The sequence below is a fragment of the Macaca thibetana genome, chromosome 10, assembly GCF_024542745.1.
Source record: "Macaca thibetana thibetana isolate TM-01 chromosome 10, ASM2454274v1, whole genome shotgun sequence".
Classification (NCBI taxonomy): Eukaryota; Metazoa; Chordata; class Mammalia; order Primates; family Cercopithecidae; genus Macaca; species Macaca thibetana.
Window position 1 is genome coordinate 13,050,342 of NC_065587.1, and position 18,238 is coordinate 13,068,579.

Consider the following 18,238-nt stretch of genomic DNA (forward strand, 5'->3'; position numbering starts at 1 on the left):
AAAACTCACCTTGAGGTTTTCAGTCCTGTCAGCCATCCCCCCGCAGCCCTCCGGAGGAGCACCAGTCCTTCGCTGTGGGCCATGGACAGGCAGAAGGAAGTGTGCCCTCATGGCAGAGGCCTGCTCAGGGGAAATCCAGGAGAAGGCACTGCTGGGCCTGCCCCTGCGCCAAGGCTGCTGATGGCGACTTTCTCCAGGTGATCAGTCTGTGTCCCGCCTGGCTCTGCCCTACTCTCCCCTTCACCAAGGTGGAATCCTTGGCTGCCTTTCACAGGAAGAGAGTGTGTTCCCAATCCCAGATCTGCTCAGGTATGGCTCAGATCTGCAGTGAACTTATAGAACCAGGCCCTGGAGGAAAAAAGGGTCTGTCTGTGGGTATGAGATGGAGGGTAGGCCTGTCCCCAGGACCCTGTGAGAGGGAAGCCCAGTGCCCCACCAGGTTGGCAGGGCTGGGGAAGGGAAAGTGTCATGGCCCCAAGCCTGAAGAGAGGTGGCAGAGGGGGCTGTAGGGAGCGGCCGTGGAACTCAGGCCGCTGCCTGAGGGAGGTAAGGGAGAACTGCACCCCAGTCACATGGGTGGCAGAGGTGCGGTTCTGGGGCAGCTTTTCACTCACTTCCTGCCATGTTACTCTGATCCCCTCCAGGTGAGCCTGCCCACTCTCTGGGCCCAGGGTTGCCGTTGTACCCAAACACAGCTCCCTGTGGCCATGGTCCCAGGAGTGGGGCAGAGCAGGGAGGAGTCCAGGACAGAGAGGCAGGGGCAGGAGGGAGCGGGCCTCAAACTCCAGGAAGGGGGCTTTCTCATGGGTCCTGCTTGCTGGGCCTCTCCTCTCTAACCCCGGGCTGATCACCTGGGAAGCCTAGGCAGGCTGCTTGGTATTTGCAGAGCTGAGAGCTGGGGCATGCTGGGACTGTGAAATGGCCCTGAGATGACCCACAGTCCTCAGCTGGGAAGCAAGGCTTGTGTCTCCTGCAGCATCCTCCATCCCTGGAGCCATGGATCCAGGAGAACTGGCCCTGGCGGAGGTGAAGAGTATATTGTTGACTCCCTTCCTGGCCACGTAGACAGTGAACCAAAGGCTTGACCGAGGTGGCTTATAGGTCAGTCATCAAACACTTGCCAGACAGCCATGTAGACAGCCAATCTAATCTGCCTCACCCCATTTCCAGCCAGGATATTTCCTGTAACCCCAATTGTGTCTGAAGAGCCAGCCAGATAAAGTCGGCCCCAGACACTGGAGTGAGTCAGAAAACACCCAAGTGGTCCCTGAGCTGGCTGGACTGGGCAGGATAGAGAGCTCAGTAGTCCCTGAGCTGGCCATGGGCCAGGGCAGGATAGAGAGCTCAGCTGAGGTTGTCCTTGCAGGGATGAGTTCTGCTGGTTGCTGGCTGCTCTGGGAATTACTGAAGAGTCAGGGAGGTGGGGAGGAAGGCTTAGGAGATGGCAGGAAGAAGAAACTCACATTTGTTGATTTCACCTTGTGGGTTAAGATCCTTTGCCTTATACTTCGCGTTTCTTTCACGTTAGAAATATTGAGCCGCAGGTTAGAAATATTGGGCTGGGCGTGGTGGCTCATGCCTGTAATCCTAACACTTTGGGCGGCCAATGCGGGTGAATCACCTGAGGTCAGGAGTTCGAGACCAGCCTGGCCAACATGGCGAAACCCCATCTCTACCAAAAATACAAAAATTAGCCAGACGTGGTGGTGTGTGCCTGTAATCCCAGCTACTCGGGAGGCTGAGGCCGGAGAATTGCTTGAATCCAGGAGGCGGAGGTTGCAGTGAGCCGAGATAGAGCCACTTCACTCCAGCCTGGGCAAAAGAGTGAGACATAAATAAATAAATACAAGTAAAGAAAGAAGTATTGACTTATTGACATAGTGCTTGCTATGTGCTAAGCAGTGTTCTAGGTGGGAGGACAGCAGGGAACGAAAGGACAAACTCCCTGCCCTTGCCCACTTGGCAAACAGTGGGAAGCGCTTGGAGAGAAATACAGATCGTCACAACCATCCTGTAAGATATGTGGCCTCAGCCAGGCGCAGTAGCTCAGTAATCCCAGCACTTTGGGAGGCCGAGGCAGGTGGATCACTTGAGTCCAGGAGTTTGAGACCAGCCTGGCCAATATGGTGAAACCCTGTCTCTACTAAAAATACAAAAATTAGCTGGCTATGATGGCAGGTGCATGTTATCCCAGCTACTTGGGAAGCTGAGACAGGAAAATCGCTTAAACCTGGGAGGCGGAGGTTGCAGTGAACTGAGATCAGGCCACTGTACTCCAGCCTGGGTGACAGAGCCAGACTATCTCAAAAAAAAAAAGTGACTTTGTTGCTGCCTTTTGTAGGTGAGGAAACAGGGTCACCCAGCCAAGCGGCTGGAGCTGGAACCTGGATCTACCCCCAAAGTTCATGCTGTTTCTACCATTCCCGAAATTTAGAACCTTCTCCCAACTAGTTTCCTAAAACAGAGGGCAACATCTCTTGAGCCCCTACTATGTGCTAGCAGGGACTTTATTCAAGCCCTTTGATTTAGTGTTTGGAAGAAAGTGTTAGGTAGCCCGTGTTATTTATTGCTCTCCTTTCCTATCTTAGAGATGCAGGAAATTGAGGCTGAGAGAAAGAAAGTAACTTGCTTGAGGCCACGCAGCTGGTGAGTGGGGCCCAGCCCAGGTCTAGCATCCTCTTTGCCAGGTTTCCAAAGTCCAATGTCCCCAGTGCTCCTGGGACACAGTTGGTAGAAACCGATGGGCCTTACCGAGTGAATGCCTTGGTCTCTGACCAGCAGGGCATTCCCAGGGACAGGGAACGTCTTGAGCACCAAGATATGCACCTGGTCACCTGAAGAAAGAAGGGACTATAAAGGGGGATTGGGTTGAGCTGGGTGTGGAGTGGTCCTTGAGGTCTTGGTGAGTGGGTAGGGGGAGCAGCATGAGCCAGGCCTCAGGAAAGGAGGATAACCAGGAGATGGCCTGGAAAAAGTACTGGATCCGGGAGGGTTCGAACCTGGCCAGAGAGGGAGGTGGGACAGGCTGGGAAGTCTCGAGGTCTGAAGATTGGCCGTGGCATGCAGAAACCAGGTAAAGTGGGCAGTTACCTGCACCCTGGGGCCAGATGCATCCTTAGCCCAGAGCAGGCACCAAGGTTTCTGGCTCTGGGTGTGCCTTCAGTCTGGGAAAAAGTTCCTACCCCCACCAGGGCCACCTGCTCCCCAGACTACTTCAGATGCTGAGCCCACGTTGAGGCAGGAAGCTAGAATGAAACCTAGGGTAATCACGACAAAGTCCCTGCTTCCCTCCAACTGTGGGGCCGAAGGGAAATGACAGCCGAACCCCCATGCTGGCTCTCAAGTGAACACTGAGCCCTCAGTGCCCACAGGAAGATTCGATCAGCACACTTTCCACATGGGGAAACAGGCTCAGAGAAGTGCAAGAGCCCTGCCCGATGCCCCAGACCAGGGCTCCAGGCCCACAGTGTTTCCTTGTCCCTGTGCCCAGAGGGCAGCAGCTGGCTTTGGAAGCCCAGGAGGATGGCCCGTATCCACAGATGCACTTGGCAGCGAAGCGCACCCTGAGGGACAGAGGCAGTTGAGTCACGCCTCCTCCACTGGGTTGTGAGGGCGTCAAAAGAGACAAGGATCTGCCTGAGAAAACCAGTGAGACATTTCATGAAGCTGGTGGCAGACAGTGAGCAACTGGGGAGGTTTCCCTCTGGGAGGATCCGCAGTGCCTGGAATGACACCTGGCTCAGACAGAGCTCAGCTGAGCAAATCACTGAGGCATGGAGAGGTCAGGGCTGCCAAGCGCAGTAGTCTGAATTCAAAGCCAACAGCGTGGCTCCAGAGTCTCTGCCTTAGCCCCTGCATCAGCCGCCTCTCAGAGTTGCTCTTGAGGCTCATCAGATGCCCAGGCCAGTGCCCTCCCCTGCACCACAGCCAACCAGGGCCAGGGAAATTTGGGGAGCCTCAGAGCACCCCCGGATATTCCAGCCTAATCCTGGCACCCTGCCCCTCACCACCCTTTCTGCTTCAACCTCACCCCCTACACAGAGCCTGGGCCACTTAACTTGGCACGAAACAGATGCCTCAATAAATCAGAGTCTGATATTCTTGAGCTGGAAGCAATTTTACCCCCTGCTCAGCCTCTCCCTCTGGCCTCATGACATCTTGTATTCAGCCAGTGGCTCACAAATGAGCCTACGTCAGGGCTGAAGAACTGGTGTTCATGAATAGGAAACCTCAGGGCCATTAATTGGTGTTTATTTCCCCAGATGCACACCTTGAAGTTGACAGATGACGCTGTTCCTGCCAGCCCCAGGCAGAGGAGATTGGTTAACTTGCCTGCTCTCTGCAGGACTGAGTTGCAGCCTTGCTACTGTGGCTGCTAGGTTGGGGTGAGGGGGATGAGGAGGTCACCTTCTTTGCACGTTTCAAATTCCTCCCTCCCTCTCAACCAATTCCTTCCTGCCTCGTCTCCCATGGCTTCCATTAAACATCATGGAACCGGCCGGGCACGGTGGCTCACGCCTGTAATCCCAGCACTTTGGGACGCTGAGGCGGGCGGATCACAAGGTCAGGAGATCGAGACCATCCTGGTTAACATGGTGAAACCCAGTCTCTACTAAAAATACAAAAAATTAGCCGGGTGTGTTGGCGGGCACCTGTGGTCCCAGCTACTTGGGAGGCAGAGGCAGGAGAATGGCATAAACCCAGGAGGCGGAGCTTGCAGTGAGCCGAGATCGCGCCACTGCACTCCAGCCTGGGCAACAGAGCAAGACTCCATCTCAAAAAAAACAAAAACAAAAAAACATCATGGAACCAAAATTAGACAAACCTGAGTTAAATCCCAGTTCTGTTTCTGGCTAGCTCTGTGATCTTGGACAAGCTACTTAATCTTTGAGCCTCAGTTTCTCCATCTTCAATCTCTAAAGCTGATGAGGCGTAAGTTCCAGACACAGGCCTGAAAGGTGGCACATACTCAGAGTACACCACTACTCTGTGGGCACCCCCACCATGACCCCCAAAACTGCCCCCCTAAGTTGTCCCCGCTGCCACCCCCAAATAGCCCAAGCCAGAAATCCGGGGTGTCATCTGGGACACCTCTCTCCTCCTTACCCTCCAACAGTCACCAAGTCCTAGCAATTGTACCTCCTAAGTGGCTGACCCGTCTGTCCACGTCTCCCCACCACTTCCAGTGCCTCTATGTCTTTCTCTGGATTCTTGCACCAGCCTCCTGACTGGTCTCTCTGCTCCAGTCTGCACACTCTGTACTTCCTCCCCATGAAAGCCTGCCTGGGCAGCCAGAAAGAGCTTCCTAAAGAGTAAATCTTTTTTTTTTTTTTTTTTTTTTTTTGAGACAGAGTCTTGCTCTGTCGCCCAGGCTAGAGTGCAGTGGCACAGTCTTGGCTCACTGCAACCTCTGGGTTCAAGCGATTCTCCTGCCTCAGCCTCCCGAGTAGCTGGGATTACATGTGTGTGCCACCACGCCTGGCTAATTTTTTTTTTGTATTTTTAGTAGAGACAGGGATTCAGCATCTTGGCCAGTCTGGTCTTGAACTCCTGACCTCGTGATCCACCTGTCTTGGCCTCCCAATGTGCTGGGATTATAGGAGTGAGCCACTGCACCAGACCCCCTAAAGACTAAATTTTTTTTTTTTTTTTTTTGAGACAGAGTCTCGCTCTATCCCCCAGGCTGGAGTGCAGTGGCGTGATCTCGGCTCACTGGAAGCTCTGTCTCCCACGTTCATGCCATTCTCCTGTCTCAGCCTCCTGAGTAGCTGGGACTACAGGTGCCCGCCACCACACCTGGCTAATTTTTTGTACTTTTAGTAGAGATGGCGTTTCACTGTGTTAGCCAGGATGGTCTCGATCTCCTGACCTCGTGATCCAGCCAGGCCTCTTCTTAAGAGGTTTGCACAAACAGGAAGGTAAGAAGGTTATAGAATCCAAACTTCCTTCCAACTAAGAAAAGTGGCTTTCCAGGTCCCCAGGGCTGCCCCAGGCTCAGCCCTACACTTGGCAGAGGGCTCAGATCAGGAGGGTTCTCTCAGGCCCTGGGGAGCAGTGGCCAGGAGTCACTCAGTCTCCACTCCGACCCCCTTGCCTGCCTTGGGCTCTACTGGACACACAGTTCTCTCCCGAATTATTATTATTACGACCATCTGCTCTTCCAAGTGTTTCATTAGCCCTCTGAAGCAAACCTCGGAGCCTCGGGAACCAAGCCCAAGCCCAAGCCCAGCAGCAGGCCATCCATCTTCCTGCCAAGTCCACGGCAAAAATATCTTCCCAGTCCTAGGCCAGGCCTCGTTGGCTTTCCTCAACAGAGCTCACAGAGCAGCCTCTTTACCGGTCTCCTCACTTCCAAGAAGGACCCAGGGGAACCCACCTGATCTGAGTCCTCTGCCAAGTCTAAGCCTCCTTCTCAGCTTGTACACAGCAGCCCTGGGGGCTTTCTGAACTGCACATCTGATAGGGCCCCTCCTCTCCTGAAAACCTTCAGTGGCTTCACCGTCTGCCTGTAGGATGAAGCTCCTGCCCTCCAGGCCTCCCCTGCCCCAACCTCCCCCTGCTTCAGCTTCAGGAGCCAGTTACTGCCCTGCATGTTCCCTGCCTTGCACAGGCTGTTGCTCCACCTGGCATGCCCCTCCCCCACCTTTCTCCAAGAAAATACATGTCAAATGTCACCTCTGGGCTGGGCGCGGTGGCTTACGCCTGTAATCCCAGCACTTTGGGAGGCCAAGGCGGATGGATTGCCTGAAGTCAGGAGTTCGAGATCAGTCTAGCCAACATGTTGAAACCCACATCTCTACTAAAAAAATACAAAAAAATTAGCTGGGCATGGCAGCATGCGCCTATAATCCCAGCTATTCAGGAGGCTGAGGCAAGACAATTGCTTGAACCTGGGAGGCGGAAGTTGCAGTGAGCCGAGATTGCACCACTGCACTCCAGCCTGGGTGACAGAGCAAGACTCCATCTCAAAAAGTAAATAAATAAATAAATAAATATATAAATAAAAATTAAAAAGTCACCTCTGGAGGTCCTGCTGGGATTGCCCAGGAGGGCAGGGGCTGCTTCCTCTGTGCCCTTTCAGAATGGCATGTTTTCTGTCTCAGCACTGTCCTTTTTTCTTTTGTGTTTGGCTCTCCATCGAGACTGAGAGCTCCTGGAAGGCAGTGACCATGTTGGACTCACGCCGCCTCTGTTTGATCGCGAAGCCTCTCTTAGGACAGGTGCTCAGGGAAGACAGAAGGGGAGGGTCATGTCTTTCCCCTCTGGCCCGTGCGTCCTCATGTATCAAATGTCAGTTACATGCCTACTATGTGCGGGGCTGGGCTGTCCCCATTGGTTGGGGTTCTCCTTTTTTTTTTTTTTTTTTTGAGACAGGGTCTCACTTTGTCACTCAGGCTACTGCAATCTCGGCTCACTGCAGACTTGACCTCCAGGTTCAAGCAATCCTCCTGCCTCAGAACCCCAAGCAGCTGGGACTACAGATGCACGCCACCACACAATACCTGGCTAGTTTTTTTTTTGTATTTTTTGTATAGATGGGGTTTTGCATGTTGCCCAGGCTGGTCTCAAACTCCTGGGCTCAAGTGATCTGCCTGCCTCGGCCTCCCAAAGTGCTGGGATTATAGGCATGAGCCGCCACACCTGGCCTGGGGTTCTACTTTGCAGGCACTCTCCGTTAGTGGTGCAGTGAACTCTGTCAGACACTTGAGGGTGTTTTCCTGATGCTGTCAGGGCTGGCTGCCTTGGGAATCACCTGTCAGGCCCACTCCGGAATCCCAGCCCTACCACTCGCTTGCTACTTGACTCTGGCCAAGTTAATTCATGTGCAGGACCCCAGCTCTCTCTTCTGATCATGGAGTTACTATTCCTTGCTTGCCAGGGTTGGTGTGAGGCACAGAGGAGGTGTGAGCAACAGTGATGGTCATACTGTGTGCTGTGGAATGGGTAGATCGCACTCCCTGTCCTCCAGGAAACACCCTCACTGCTGCAGCCTGAGTCACGGTGAGACCCTCCACCGAGGCACGGGAGAAAGAGCACTGGGCACGTGGGAAGACGAAGGCCCTGGCCCCAGCCTGTGCTGTGCCGTTGAGGCAGCTGCTTCTTGAGGGGGTCTCAGCCTCCTGCTGCCACTCTGCTGGGTCGGTGACAGGTGACAGTGATGGGGACATAGCAGTTGCCTGCTGTCAGGGAGGGGTCTTCCCAGGGTGCCTCAGCAGCCAGAGGTGTGCTGGGGAGACACGGAAGCTGCAGGGTCTCAGGCCTCAGACCAGAAACTAATAACATTAGGGGCATGTGGGAGGGAGGTGGGTGGATCTGAAATCATTGAGACTGATTTATTGGTTAATTATTGGGTTTTTACCACCCCGGACTTCCCCAGCTGTGTGTGGGGATAGGGAGGGAAGGAGCCCCTGGGAGGCTAGCTGGAGGCCACGCATGGCCCAGTTCCCCTGAGCCAGGGGCACCAAATGGAATAACACAAGGCGTTTGGACCAGGGAATGCACCCACGACTTTATGCCCAGGTAAAGCCCGTCTGGACCGGCTGGCCTGAGCTCTGGAACAGAAGTCTGCTAAGGAAGAGGTCTGGGGTTTCCAGGGCACCCAGTCAGGTGTGGGGAGCTACGGTTTTGGAAAAGGATCAGGAAGAACCAAGAGAAACCGTGGAAACTGAGGAGATGCCCCAGAGGTGGAGAAGGAAGAAACTTGAGTAGAAAAAGTTAGACCAGGTGTGGTGACTCATGCCTGTAATCCCAGCACTTTGGGAGGCCAAGGCGGGCGGATCACTTGAGGTCAGGAGTTCAAGACCAGCCTAGCCAACAGGGTGAAACCCCATCTCCACTTAAAAAAAAATACAAAAATTAGCTGGGCATGGTGGCACACGCCTGTAGTCCCAGCTACTCAGGCAGCTGAGGCAGCAGAGTCGCTTGAACCTGGGAGGCAGAGGTTGTATTGAGCCAAGATTGCGCCACTGCACTGCAGCCTGGACAACACTCTCTCTCTCTCAAAAATAAATAAATAGGCCGGGCGCGGTGGCTCAAGCCTGTAATCCCAGCACTTTGGGAAGCCGAGACGGGCGGATCACGAGGTCAGGAGATCGAGACCATCCTGGCTAACACGGTGAAACGCCGTCTCTACTAAAACATACAAAAAACTAGCCGGGCGAGGTGGCGGGTGCCTGTAGTCCCAGCTACGTGGGAGGCTGAGGCAGGAGAATGGCGTGAACCTGGGAGGCGGAGCTTGCAGTGAGCTGAGATCCCGCCACTGCACTCTAGCCTGGTTGACAAAGCGAGACTCCGTCTCAAAAAAAAAATAAAAATAAATAAATAAATAAATAATAATAAACAGAAAAACAAAGTTAGACAGCCATGGATTTACATCCAACCTCTGCCAAACACCAGCGGTGTGGCAAATCACTAAATCTCTATGATCCTTGATTTCTACATCTGTGAAATGGGGCTAAACGGCCGGGCACAGTGGTTCACACCTGTTCTACCAGCACTTTGGGAGGCCGAGGTGAGCGGATCACTTGAGGTCAGGAGTTCGAGGCCAGCCTGTCCAAAATGGCGAAACCCCGTCTCTACAAAAAATACAAAAATTAGCTTAGCCGGGTGTGGTGGTGGGCACCTGTAATCCCAGGTACTCTGGAAGTTGAGGCAGGAGAATTGCTTGAACCCGGGGAACGGAGGTTGCAGTGAGCTGAGATTGCACCACTGTAGTGTAGCCTGGCCACAGAGAAGACTCTCTCTAAAAGATTTAAAAAAAAAAAAAAGCGAGGGCGGTGGGGGGGTGCTAATCATATCTATTTGCAAAGCTGTTTTGACAAAAAATGTAGCATGAGGCATATGGTACCTGCTTAATATTATTTTTAGAGACAAGGTCTTGCTTTGCTGCCTAGGCTGGAATGCAGTGGCGTGATCACAGCTCACTGCAGCCTTGAACTCTTGCCTCAAGCGATCCTCTCGCCTCGACCTCCCAAAGCGCTGAGATTACAGGCATGAGCCAAGAGCCTGGTCTCACTTAAATATTAGCCATTTATTAGCTGTTGATGTTAAGCTACCTAGGACTGCGCTTGGAACCAAGAAGGGGGTGGTGGAGGAAGCAGGGCCTAGGTGTCACCCAGTTGGAAGGATGGGCAGAGGGACTGCCAGGCTGGCTATGAGCAGGGTCTGGGGGCTGACCTGCTGAGGGCGGGCTGTGCTGTCCATTGTCACACTCAGGGGTGTCCGCTGGGCTGGTGCTCCATTGTGGAGCGGGGACAAGCCGCTCCACTCAATGCTCCTCAGAGAGCTCGTGGCGTTGCTCCATCCCTGACCCGGTGGCGTCCCGCCCTCGGAGAAGGGGAGTGAGACAGACGGACACAGGCAGAGACAGGCGGCAGGGTTTATTCCGGTCCTCAAGCAGCCTCTCCGCCGTGGGCGGGTCCCTCCCTGGGCTCCAGGCCCCGGCCGCCGCCGGCCGGCAGCCTCCCGCGAGGCCGGGCGTCTCCAGGACAGCCGGGTGGGCCCGAGGACGCGGGGTGGACGCGACGGAGGGTGCGACGGGCACGGTGGCGGCGTCGGCGGCCGCACTGCCACAGGCGGCGGAAGCGCGCGCGAAAGTGGCGCGAAGCGAGCGCGTAGACTAGCGGGTTGAGGCAGGAGTTGGCGTAGGCCAGGCAGTGCGAGGCCAGGCGGCAGGCGTAGGTGGCCGGGCTGAAGGCGAAGCGGCCGTACCAGAAGCACAAGATGAGCGCGTGGTGCGGGCCCCAGCAGAGCGCGTAGAGCGCGGCCACAGCCAGCATGGCGCGCCCCGCGCGGCCCGTCGCCCTCCGCCGCGCCTCGGCCGCCGCGGCGCCCGCGGGGCCCACGGCGGCCCACAGGAAGCGCAGCGTTCGCCCGTAGGCCAGGCTCACCACGGCCACGGGCAGCAGGTAGCCGGCGGCGAAGGTGGCCACGTCCAGGGCGCGGCGGCGTCCGTCCTCCCAGGCGGGCACGCAGAGCTCCAGAGCGCCGTAGCGCACGGTGCCGTAGTAGCTGAGGTAGGGCGCCGAGAAGAGCGCCGCCAGCAGCCACACCAGCCCCACCACGGCGCGGGCGTTGCGCGGCGTGCGCAGGGCGCGCGAGCGCAGGGGGTGCCGCACGGCCAGGTACCTGCGGAGGGCGCCGGGTCAGCGGGGTGGACGGGTGCTCTCCCGCAGGGGCCCGCTCCACGCCCCGCACCGGGGCCCTACGGCCCGATGCGCCTCCTGTGAACCGTGGGGGACGTGGCGGGGATTAAGAGTGTGAACGCGCATGGTGCTTAGAGCAGTGCCTGGCACCTAGCAAGGGCCCGATCCCAGTGAGTTGTTATTTCTAGGATTATTTTATGGATGCGTCAGATGAAGCCCACAGAGAAGTGACCTGCCCGGGGTCATCAGCTAGAGTGAGCCTGGAATTGACCCCAAGTTTCAAGCGGCGGAAGCAGATGTGTGCACAGCTGGGCAAGGTGTGGGCAGTTTTAAAATAGCTGGGCTGGGCGCGGTGGCTCACGCCTGTAATCCCAACACTTGGGAGGCCGAGGCGGGCGGATCACCTGAGGTCAGGGGTTTGAGACCAGCCTGTCCAACATGGCAAAACCCCGTCTCTACTAAAAATACAAAAAATTAGCCAGGTGTGGTGGCGCACGCCTGTAATCCCAGCTACTCGGGAGGCTGTGGCAGGAGAATCGCTGGAACCCAGGAGGCAGAGGTTGCAGTGAGCCGAGATCCAAAAAAAACAAAAAACAAAACAACAACAACCAAAAAAACTGATGAACGCATTCGTGAGCTTCTTTTGCCGTTCCTATCACGCTTACAGAGCACTTACTATATGCCAGAGCACTTACTATATGCCAGACCCTGTGCTGCCACTTGAGACTCAGAGGCGTCCTCTGGAAGCTCACGGTGGAGGAGGGGAAGGGCAGGACAGTCCCCTCAAGCATGCCCTGCAGGTGCCCAGAGGCTGCTTTCGAGGGGTCAGGGAGCTTTTGTTTCCTGCCACCCACCTCCCTTTCTGGTCCCCCACTCTCTCCTTCCTAAGGCCAATGAGGATCTGTTCAGGACTCCTCCCCCCACTACCGTCCACACAGCCCTGCCCAGCCAGGCCCCGGGCACAGCGCACCTGTCCACCGAGACAGCAGCCAGCGTGAAGCTGCTGGCGTACATGGTGAGGTAGATGAGCAGGTGCACAGCCTTGCAGACGAGGGCCCCGAAGAGCCAGGCATCCAGCGTGTAGATGGTAGCCTGGAAGGGCACGCAGCATAGGATGAAGCAGAGGTCCGCCACCGCCAGGTTGAGGATGAACAGATCCGTGGTGCTGCCGGGCTCCTGCCAGGCACTCGGGCCAGGCTGCAGGAGCACTGCCAGCACCAGTCCGTTTCCCACTGTGCCCAGCAGGAAGATTAGGGCAAAGACCACAGGCACTGCCACGGCCCCCACACTCCCTGGACTGTCCAGTGAAATGTTCTGGGCATCAGCCATCTCCCCATCAGACGGGCACCTAGGAAAGAGAAGCTGGAGTCCTCAGGCAAGAGCCCCCAGTTCTGGTTGCTTGACCCTGGGATCTAGCTCCCCCGGCCTGGGTCTGGCCAGGTATTCTGGGCAGGAAGCTCGTGGGAGATGGAGGAGGGGAGAGCAGAGCCGAAGTCATCGCTGAGTCCCACTGTGTGAGCAAGCTCGTGGTGTTCAAGGGGTGAGAGTTCCTCAGTTTCCTAAGGAACACCCCTAGAGTCTTGCCTGGAAGGCTACCTAGGTATTTGAGGGACACTTCCAACCCACCAGACTGGGGAAGGCACAAGAGAAGTAGGATGAAGATGTGGCGATGGGGGGAGGGGCAAGCACAGAAGCTGGTATATTTTCCTTCTCAATGGGGATCTGAAGCTCAGGGGAGACCCTGGGACATGGGTTCAGGGCTTTCTCACTACAAGCTGTAACCTCAGCAAAACACAGGTAACATCCCTGAGTCATTGGAGAGTTCAGTATAGTGAGATCACCACAATGGCAAAACTGGGAAGACCGTGTAGGTCACTGCTCCCTCTCTGCACATAGGGAAATCGAGGCCCAGAGAGGGGACATGGGAGGCTAATATCACAGAATGGCAGCTCTGGGGCTGTTACCACCCTGATATCCTGCCTTCTTAGCTAGAGTGCTCATCTGAGAGCCTGTAACAGGTGGTGCCTCTGACAACCTGTGCCTGTGTGTGTGTGTGCACACCGCGCCGATGCTCACCCCCATCCCACTCTACAGCCCATGTCTCCTACTACCTGTGGATCCCCTTGCAGGCTTCGGACTACTGGGGTGGTGGGACAAATTAGGGGAAAGGGGGGCCAGGCAGGGAGGAGGGAAGAAAGGCAATTTCTGCCCCCACCCCAGCACCCAGCATGCAGTAGGTCCCCAAAGCCCAGGATGGGCAACACCCACCTTCACCCTGGGCAGTGGGCTTGATCCTGGGTGGAACGGCTGGGCTGGGGGGGCCTCCTGGTTCAGCAGCTGCCCCTCGGTGCCTCCCTGCAGGTATTGGTCTGCCTTCTACTTCTCCCCCTTCGCCTTTAAGGCCCCTCCTCTCCTCTGCCCCCTGTGCTGAGCTAGAGTTGGACACTCCCTCTGGAGTAGCCACTGGCCACTTCCTCCTCAGTCCCTGATTTCCCCCAGGTGGCAGGCTCTTCTGCCTGGCTCTTCTCTGCCTCTGCGTTGCTGCTGCCTTTTCCTCTCTCTGCAGCCAGTAACCCATTGATCTCGCTCTCTGTGATTTGCTTTGTGGTTAACCCCTCTGTGCCCAGGGCCCAGCCAGTCCCTGGCACTCCCACCTCCCGTGGCCCAGCCTGATGACTCCATCCCCTATCCCTGCACATTCTTGCTCCAGTCCATGTTTAGAAAGGGTTCCTAGGCTGGGCATGGTGGCTCCTGTCTGTAATCCCAGCACTTTGGGAGGCCGAGGCAGGTAGATCACTTGAGGCCAGGAACTCGAGACCAGCTTGGCCAATGTGGCGAAAACTTGTGTCTACTAAAAATACAAAATTAGCTACTCTGGAGGCTGAGGCAGGAGAATCGCTTGAGCCTGGGAGGCAGAGGTTGCAATGAGCCGAGATGATGCCACTGCACTCCAGCCTGGGTGATGGAGTGAGACACTGTCTAAAAAAAAAAAAAAAAAAAAAGAGGCCGGGCGCGGTGGCTCACGCCTGTAATCCCAGCACTTTGGGAGACAGAGGCAGGTGGATCACGAGGTTGGGAGTTCAAGACCAGCCTGGCCAAGATGGTGAAATCCCGTCTTTACGAAAAATACAAAAATTAGCCGGGCGTGGTGGTGGGCACCTGTAATCCCAGCTACTCAGGAGGCTGAGGCAGAGAACTGCTTGAAGCCAGTGGGTGGAGGTTGCAGTGAGCCAAGATCATGCCACTGCACTGCAGCCTGGGTGACAGAGCGAGACTCTGTCTCAAAAAAAAAAAAAAAAAGATTCCTAGTCTTGACTGGGGTTTCCTGGAGTGGGAAACCAGGACTTGAGTCTCCTTTCAGCAGACTACAGAGACTCCTCCCTCAGGCCCGCAAATCCTGAGACCCTTCTCCAGAAGCTCTGTCTAGGGCCTTGGTCCAGCTGGAGCCCAGATGGTTTAGGTACCTGTCCAAAAAGTCTGGCTTTACCTGATAGCAACAGGGAGCTACTAAGGTTCTAGAGCAGAGACATGACCTGCACATTTTCTTTTTTTCTTCCCCCACATTGTCTTTTGTAAGAAGTTTGTTATGGGCCACATGCAGTGACTCACGCCTGTAATCCTAGCACTTTGGGAGGCTGAGGTGGGCGGATCATCTGAGGTCAAGAGTTCAAGATCAGACTGGCCAACATGGCAAAACCCTGCCTCGGCCGGGCGCGGTGGCTCAAGCCTGTAATCCCAGCACTCTGGGAGGCCGAGGCGGGCGGATCACGAGGTCAGGAGATCGAGACCATCCTGGCTAACACGGTGAAACCCCGTCTCTACTAAAAAGAATACAAAAAACTAGCCGGGCGAGGTGGCGGGCGCCTGTAGTCCCAGCTATTCGGGAGGCTGAGGCAGGAGAATGGCGTAAACCCGGGAGGCGGAGCTTGCAGTGAGCTGGGATCCGGCCACTGCACTCCAGCCCGGGCGACAGAGCGAGACTCCGTCTCAAAAAAAAAAAAAAAAAAAAAAACCCTGCCTCTACTAAAAATACAAAAAATTAGCTGGGCATGGTGGCACGTACCTGTAATCCCAGCTACTCAGGAGGCTGAGGCACGAGAATCCCTTGAACCCAGGAGGCGGTGGTTGCAGTGAGCCGAGATCACTCACACTCCAGACTGGGCAACAGAGCGAGACTCCGTCTCAAAAAAATATATATATATAATGGCCCAGGGTGAAAAGGATGGACAAAAGGGGAGAGATTTGATGAGTGACCTGTTAGGAGCCTCTCGTCTAGGCAAGAGCCAAAGAGGTGAATAGGTCTTGGTGAATGGCTGTGTGATTCAGTCATGGAGTTCTGGCCTGAACTGCATGGAAAAGGGGGGACCACATGACTAAATGCCTCCAGAAGGTTAAGGAGGCTAGCACCTGGGGAACAAGGTACACTGGATTCAGCAATGAGGAGGTTGCTGGTAAACAGGTGTATTGAGGGCAAAAGGCAGTCTGCAGTGAGTTAAGGAAGGGAGGGGAGAGGTGGAGGGACTGAGTGTAGTGTTTTTAGAATTGAGGGTGGGGTTGGGGAGCATCAAGGGGAAGTGCATAAGGGGAGAGAAGACAGTGTGAGGGGCACTGATGGAGCCAGGACTTGCATTCCAGGCCAGAGGAGCTGGGGTAGATGATCAGAACTAGCTTCTTAAGGCTGGGCATGGTGGCTCATGTCCGTAATCCCAGCACTTTGGGAGGCCAAGGCAGGTGGATCACTTGAGGTCAGGAGTTCAAGACCAGTCTGGCCAACACAGGGTGAAACCCGTCTCTACTAAAAATTAGCCAGGTATGGTAGTGCACACCTGTAATCCTAGCTACTTGGGAGGCTGAGGCAGGAGAACAGCTTGAACTCGGGAGGCGGAGGTTGCACTGAGCGGAGACTGTGCCACTGCACTCCAGCCTGGGCAACAGAGCAAAACTCTGTCTCAAAAACAAACAAAAAAAGGAAAGAAAGAAAGAGAGAGAGAGAGAAAAAAAAAAAAGAAAAGAAAAGAAAGAAAAGAAAAGAAAACTACCTCCTCAAAGGCCCCGGGGTTTTCACCAGGGCTCAGAGGTGCCTCCCTAAAGCCTTCTTCACCTTCTTCAGATGCAGAAAATCCTCCGTTTTTGGAAGCAGAGTCTCATGGAACTGAAACTGTTAGGAATCTGATCTAGACTTGCCAAACCTGAATTCAGAACCTTCAGAATTGAGTAATTTTTTTTTTTTTTTTGAGACAGAGTCTTGCTCTGTTGCCCAGGCTGGAGTGCAGTGGCGTGGTCTCAGCTCACTGCAAGCTCCGCCTCCCAGGTTCACACCATTCTTCCACCTCAGCCTCCTGAGTAGTTGAGACTACAGGTGTCCGCCACCAGCCAGACTAATTTTTTGTTTATGTATTTTTAGTAGAGACGGGGTTTCACCGTGTTAGTCAGGATGGTCTCGATCTCCTGACCTCGTGATCCGCCTGCCTCGGCCTCCCAAAGTGCTGGGATTACAGGCATGGGCCACCGCACCCAGTCAGAATTGAATTAATTCTGAATATAATTCAGAATAGAATTGCACAACTGAACTGTAGACTCTTATGATCCCTGAATGGCGAAACTCAGCTTGGTGGGATTTTAGAACCTTTGACAGATCTGCAACCACTGAGTGAAAGTAATGCACTCTTAGACCCCCAGAAGCCTGGATGAATGTGCATGCCTGAATCCTGGAACGGGCTGGAAGGCATCTGAGATTCATAACTTTGCACTCCTGGCTCTTGGGAGCCCCCCCTGCCCACAAGGTCCTTCTTGGCCTAAGGCAAAGAGCTCCCAGCAGCGGCAACGCTATGCTGATATGAGAGCGGAGGTGGAGGGAAGGAGGAAGGAACAGGCAGTCATAAAGAGCGCTACCGTGGGGCTAGACCTTGGGTGCGCCCAGTGCCACCTCCTCCATTCACTCCTACTGCCGCTTCTGGTAGCCCGCGGCCGTGAACCCCGTGCGCGACGCAGAGAACAAGGACATTGCGCCCTTGGAGCGGTCCCTAGAGCCTCTGATTCTGCAGAACGCGGACTTACAGCTGATCCACGGCCAGCCCTCCCGCCCCGCGTGGCCCTACAGCTTGTCGTGGGCGGCCGGCGACTACCCGTAGGCGCCCAAGCCGAAACACGTGCACCCAGAGGGGTTGCTGCGCCTCCTTCGGACACCTTCTGGATGACTGCGGAGGAAGCGCGGCGGAGGACCCGGGCTGGTGCACCCGAACACGCTGAGCTGCGGGTTGGCAGACGGCGTAGAGCGCTACTGCGGCCAGCTGGCCTAGGGGATCGCCAGGCTGACGATGCCCGCCCTGCCAGCCCGGCAGCGCAACGCCAGCGGCGGCTCCCGGGAGCCACAGGGGCGGCGACACACTTTCTGCTGTTTGGACCTCGCTTCGTGCCTCCTCACGTCGGTCTGGATGAACCTGGGCCCTGTTCTGGCCCCGCCGAGTGCACACCAGCTGCCACACGTCACCCCGCGGCTGCCCCTGGCGCTTAACATGACCTGCCGGCTAGCGCAGACCACGCTCATCAAGCTGCTGGCTTGGCACTACTAGTTGAGCCCTTGTGCACATCCCCTGCAGCAGCGCGCCTGGTGCTACGTGCCTTACCGGGTGGTGGCGGGCTGCAAATATTCCTGCCGCTAATGTGGCCACAGCTACCCCAGCCAGGCTGCCTTCCACCCTCACACCGACCCCCCGCGCCCCCCCCTTCCCAAGCTCCTGGACCCCAGCAACGAGGTCCCCTGGATCACAGGCTTTCAGATCCCCGGAATCCCAGCTTTCAGATCCTGCAGGGTTGGGCTGGAGCCCAACTCACATTGTTCATCCCAAGATAACGGGCAAATGGGCGGGCTGGAGGTGCCGGACGTCAGAGAGAGACGTAGGGCTAGTTTCATGTCGTTAATGATAAAGGGCCTTTTCATCCTCTGCCCAAAGCAAACTAAGAGCTTCCCAAGGCCACATCACGCTCAGGTTGGAGCTGCGGTGACTCAGACCCCACTCCCCACCACACAAGGGGTCCACAAGGCTGCCAGGGAGAGATCGCCCTCCTCCCGCAGGCCCCGCTAACAGGAGAGC

General features: G+C 55.7%; 2 protein-coding genes across 7 annotated transcripts in view; both read right to left on the bottom strand.

The window, feature by feature from the left end:
* POLR2F (RNA polymerase II, I and III subunit F) overlaps window positions 1-18,238 on the bottom strand; it is a 242,822-nt gene that overhangs the window by 217,833 nt on the left and 6,751 nt on the right. Inside the window, exon 1 of one of the 6 annotated variants that reach the window (XM_050806408.1) lies at window positions 17,864-17,873. The exons of 2 other annotated variants lie outside the window; for them this stretch is intronic. The gene's annotated coding sequence lies outside the window, so the exon portion shown is untranslated. Of the gene's footprint in view, window positions 1-399; window positions 410-4,996; window positions 5,007-12,526; window positions 12,537-17,863; window positions 17,874-18,238 lie in introns of those variants that run through there. 3 more of the 6 variants (XM_050806406.1, XM_050806410.1, XM_050806407.1) reach the window with 3 other exon arrangements.
* On the bottom strand, window positions 9,470-12,506 carry GALR3 (galanin receptor 3). Its single transcript, XM_050806327.1, has 2 exons — window positions 12,115-12,506; window positions 9,470-11,127 (listed from the first exon to the last, which is right to left on the bottom strand). The coding sequence occupies exons 1-2, from the start codon at window positions 12,471-12,473 to the stop codon at window positions 10,392-10,394; spliced, it is 1,095 nt and encodes a 364-aa protein (XP_050662284.1). The 5' UTR covers window positions 12,474-12,506; the 3' UTR covers window positions 9,470-10,391.

Excerpts from the sequence above, each read along its gene's own strand:
- GALR3 (XM_050806327.1), bottom strand. The coding sequence starts at position 12,473 with ATGGCTGATGCCCAGAACATTTCACTGGACAGTCCAGGGAGTGTGGGG. Across the intron at positions 11,128-12,114 it reads GCTGCTGTCTCGGTGGACAG|GTACCTGGCCGTGCGGCACC; the intron begins GTGCGCTGTGCC and ends CGCCCTCCGCAG.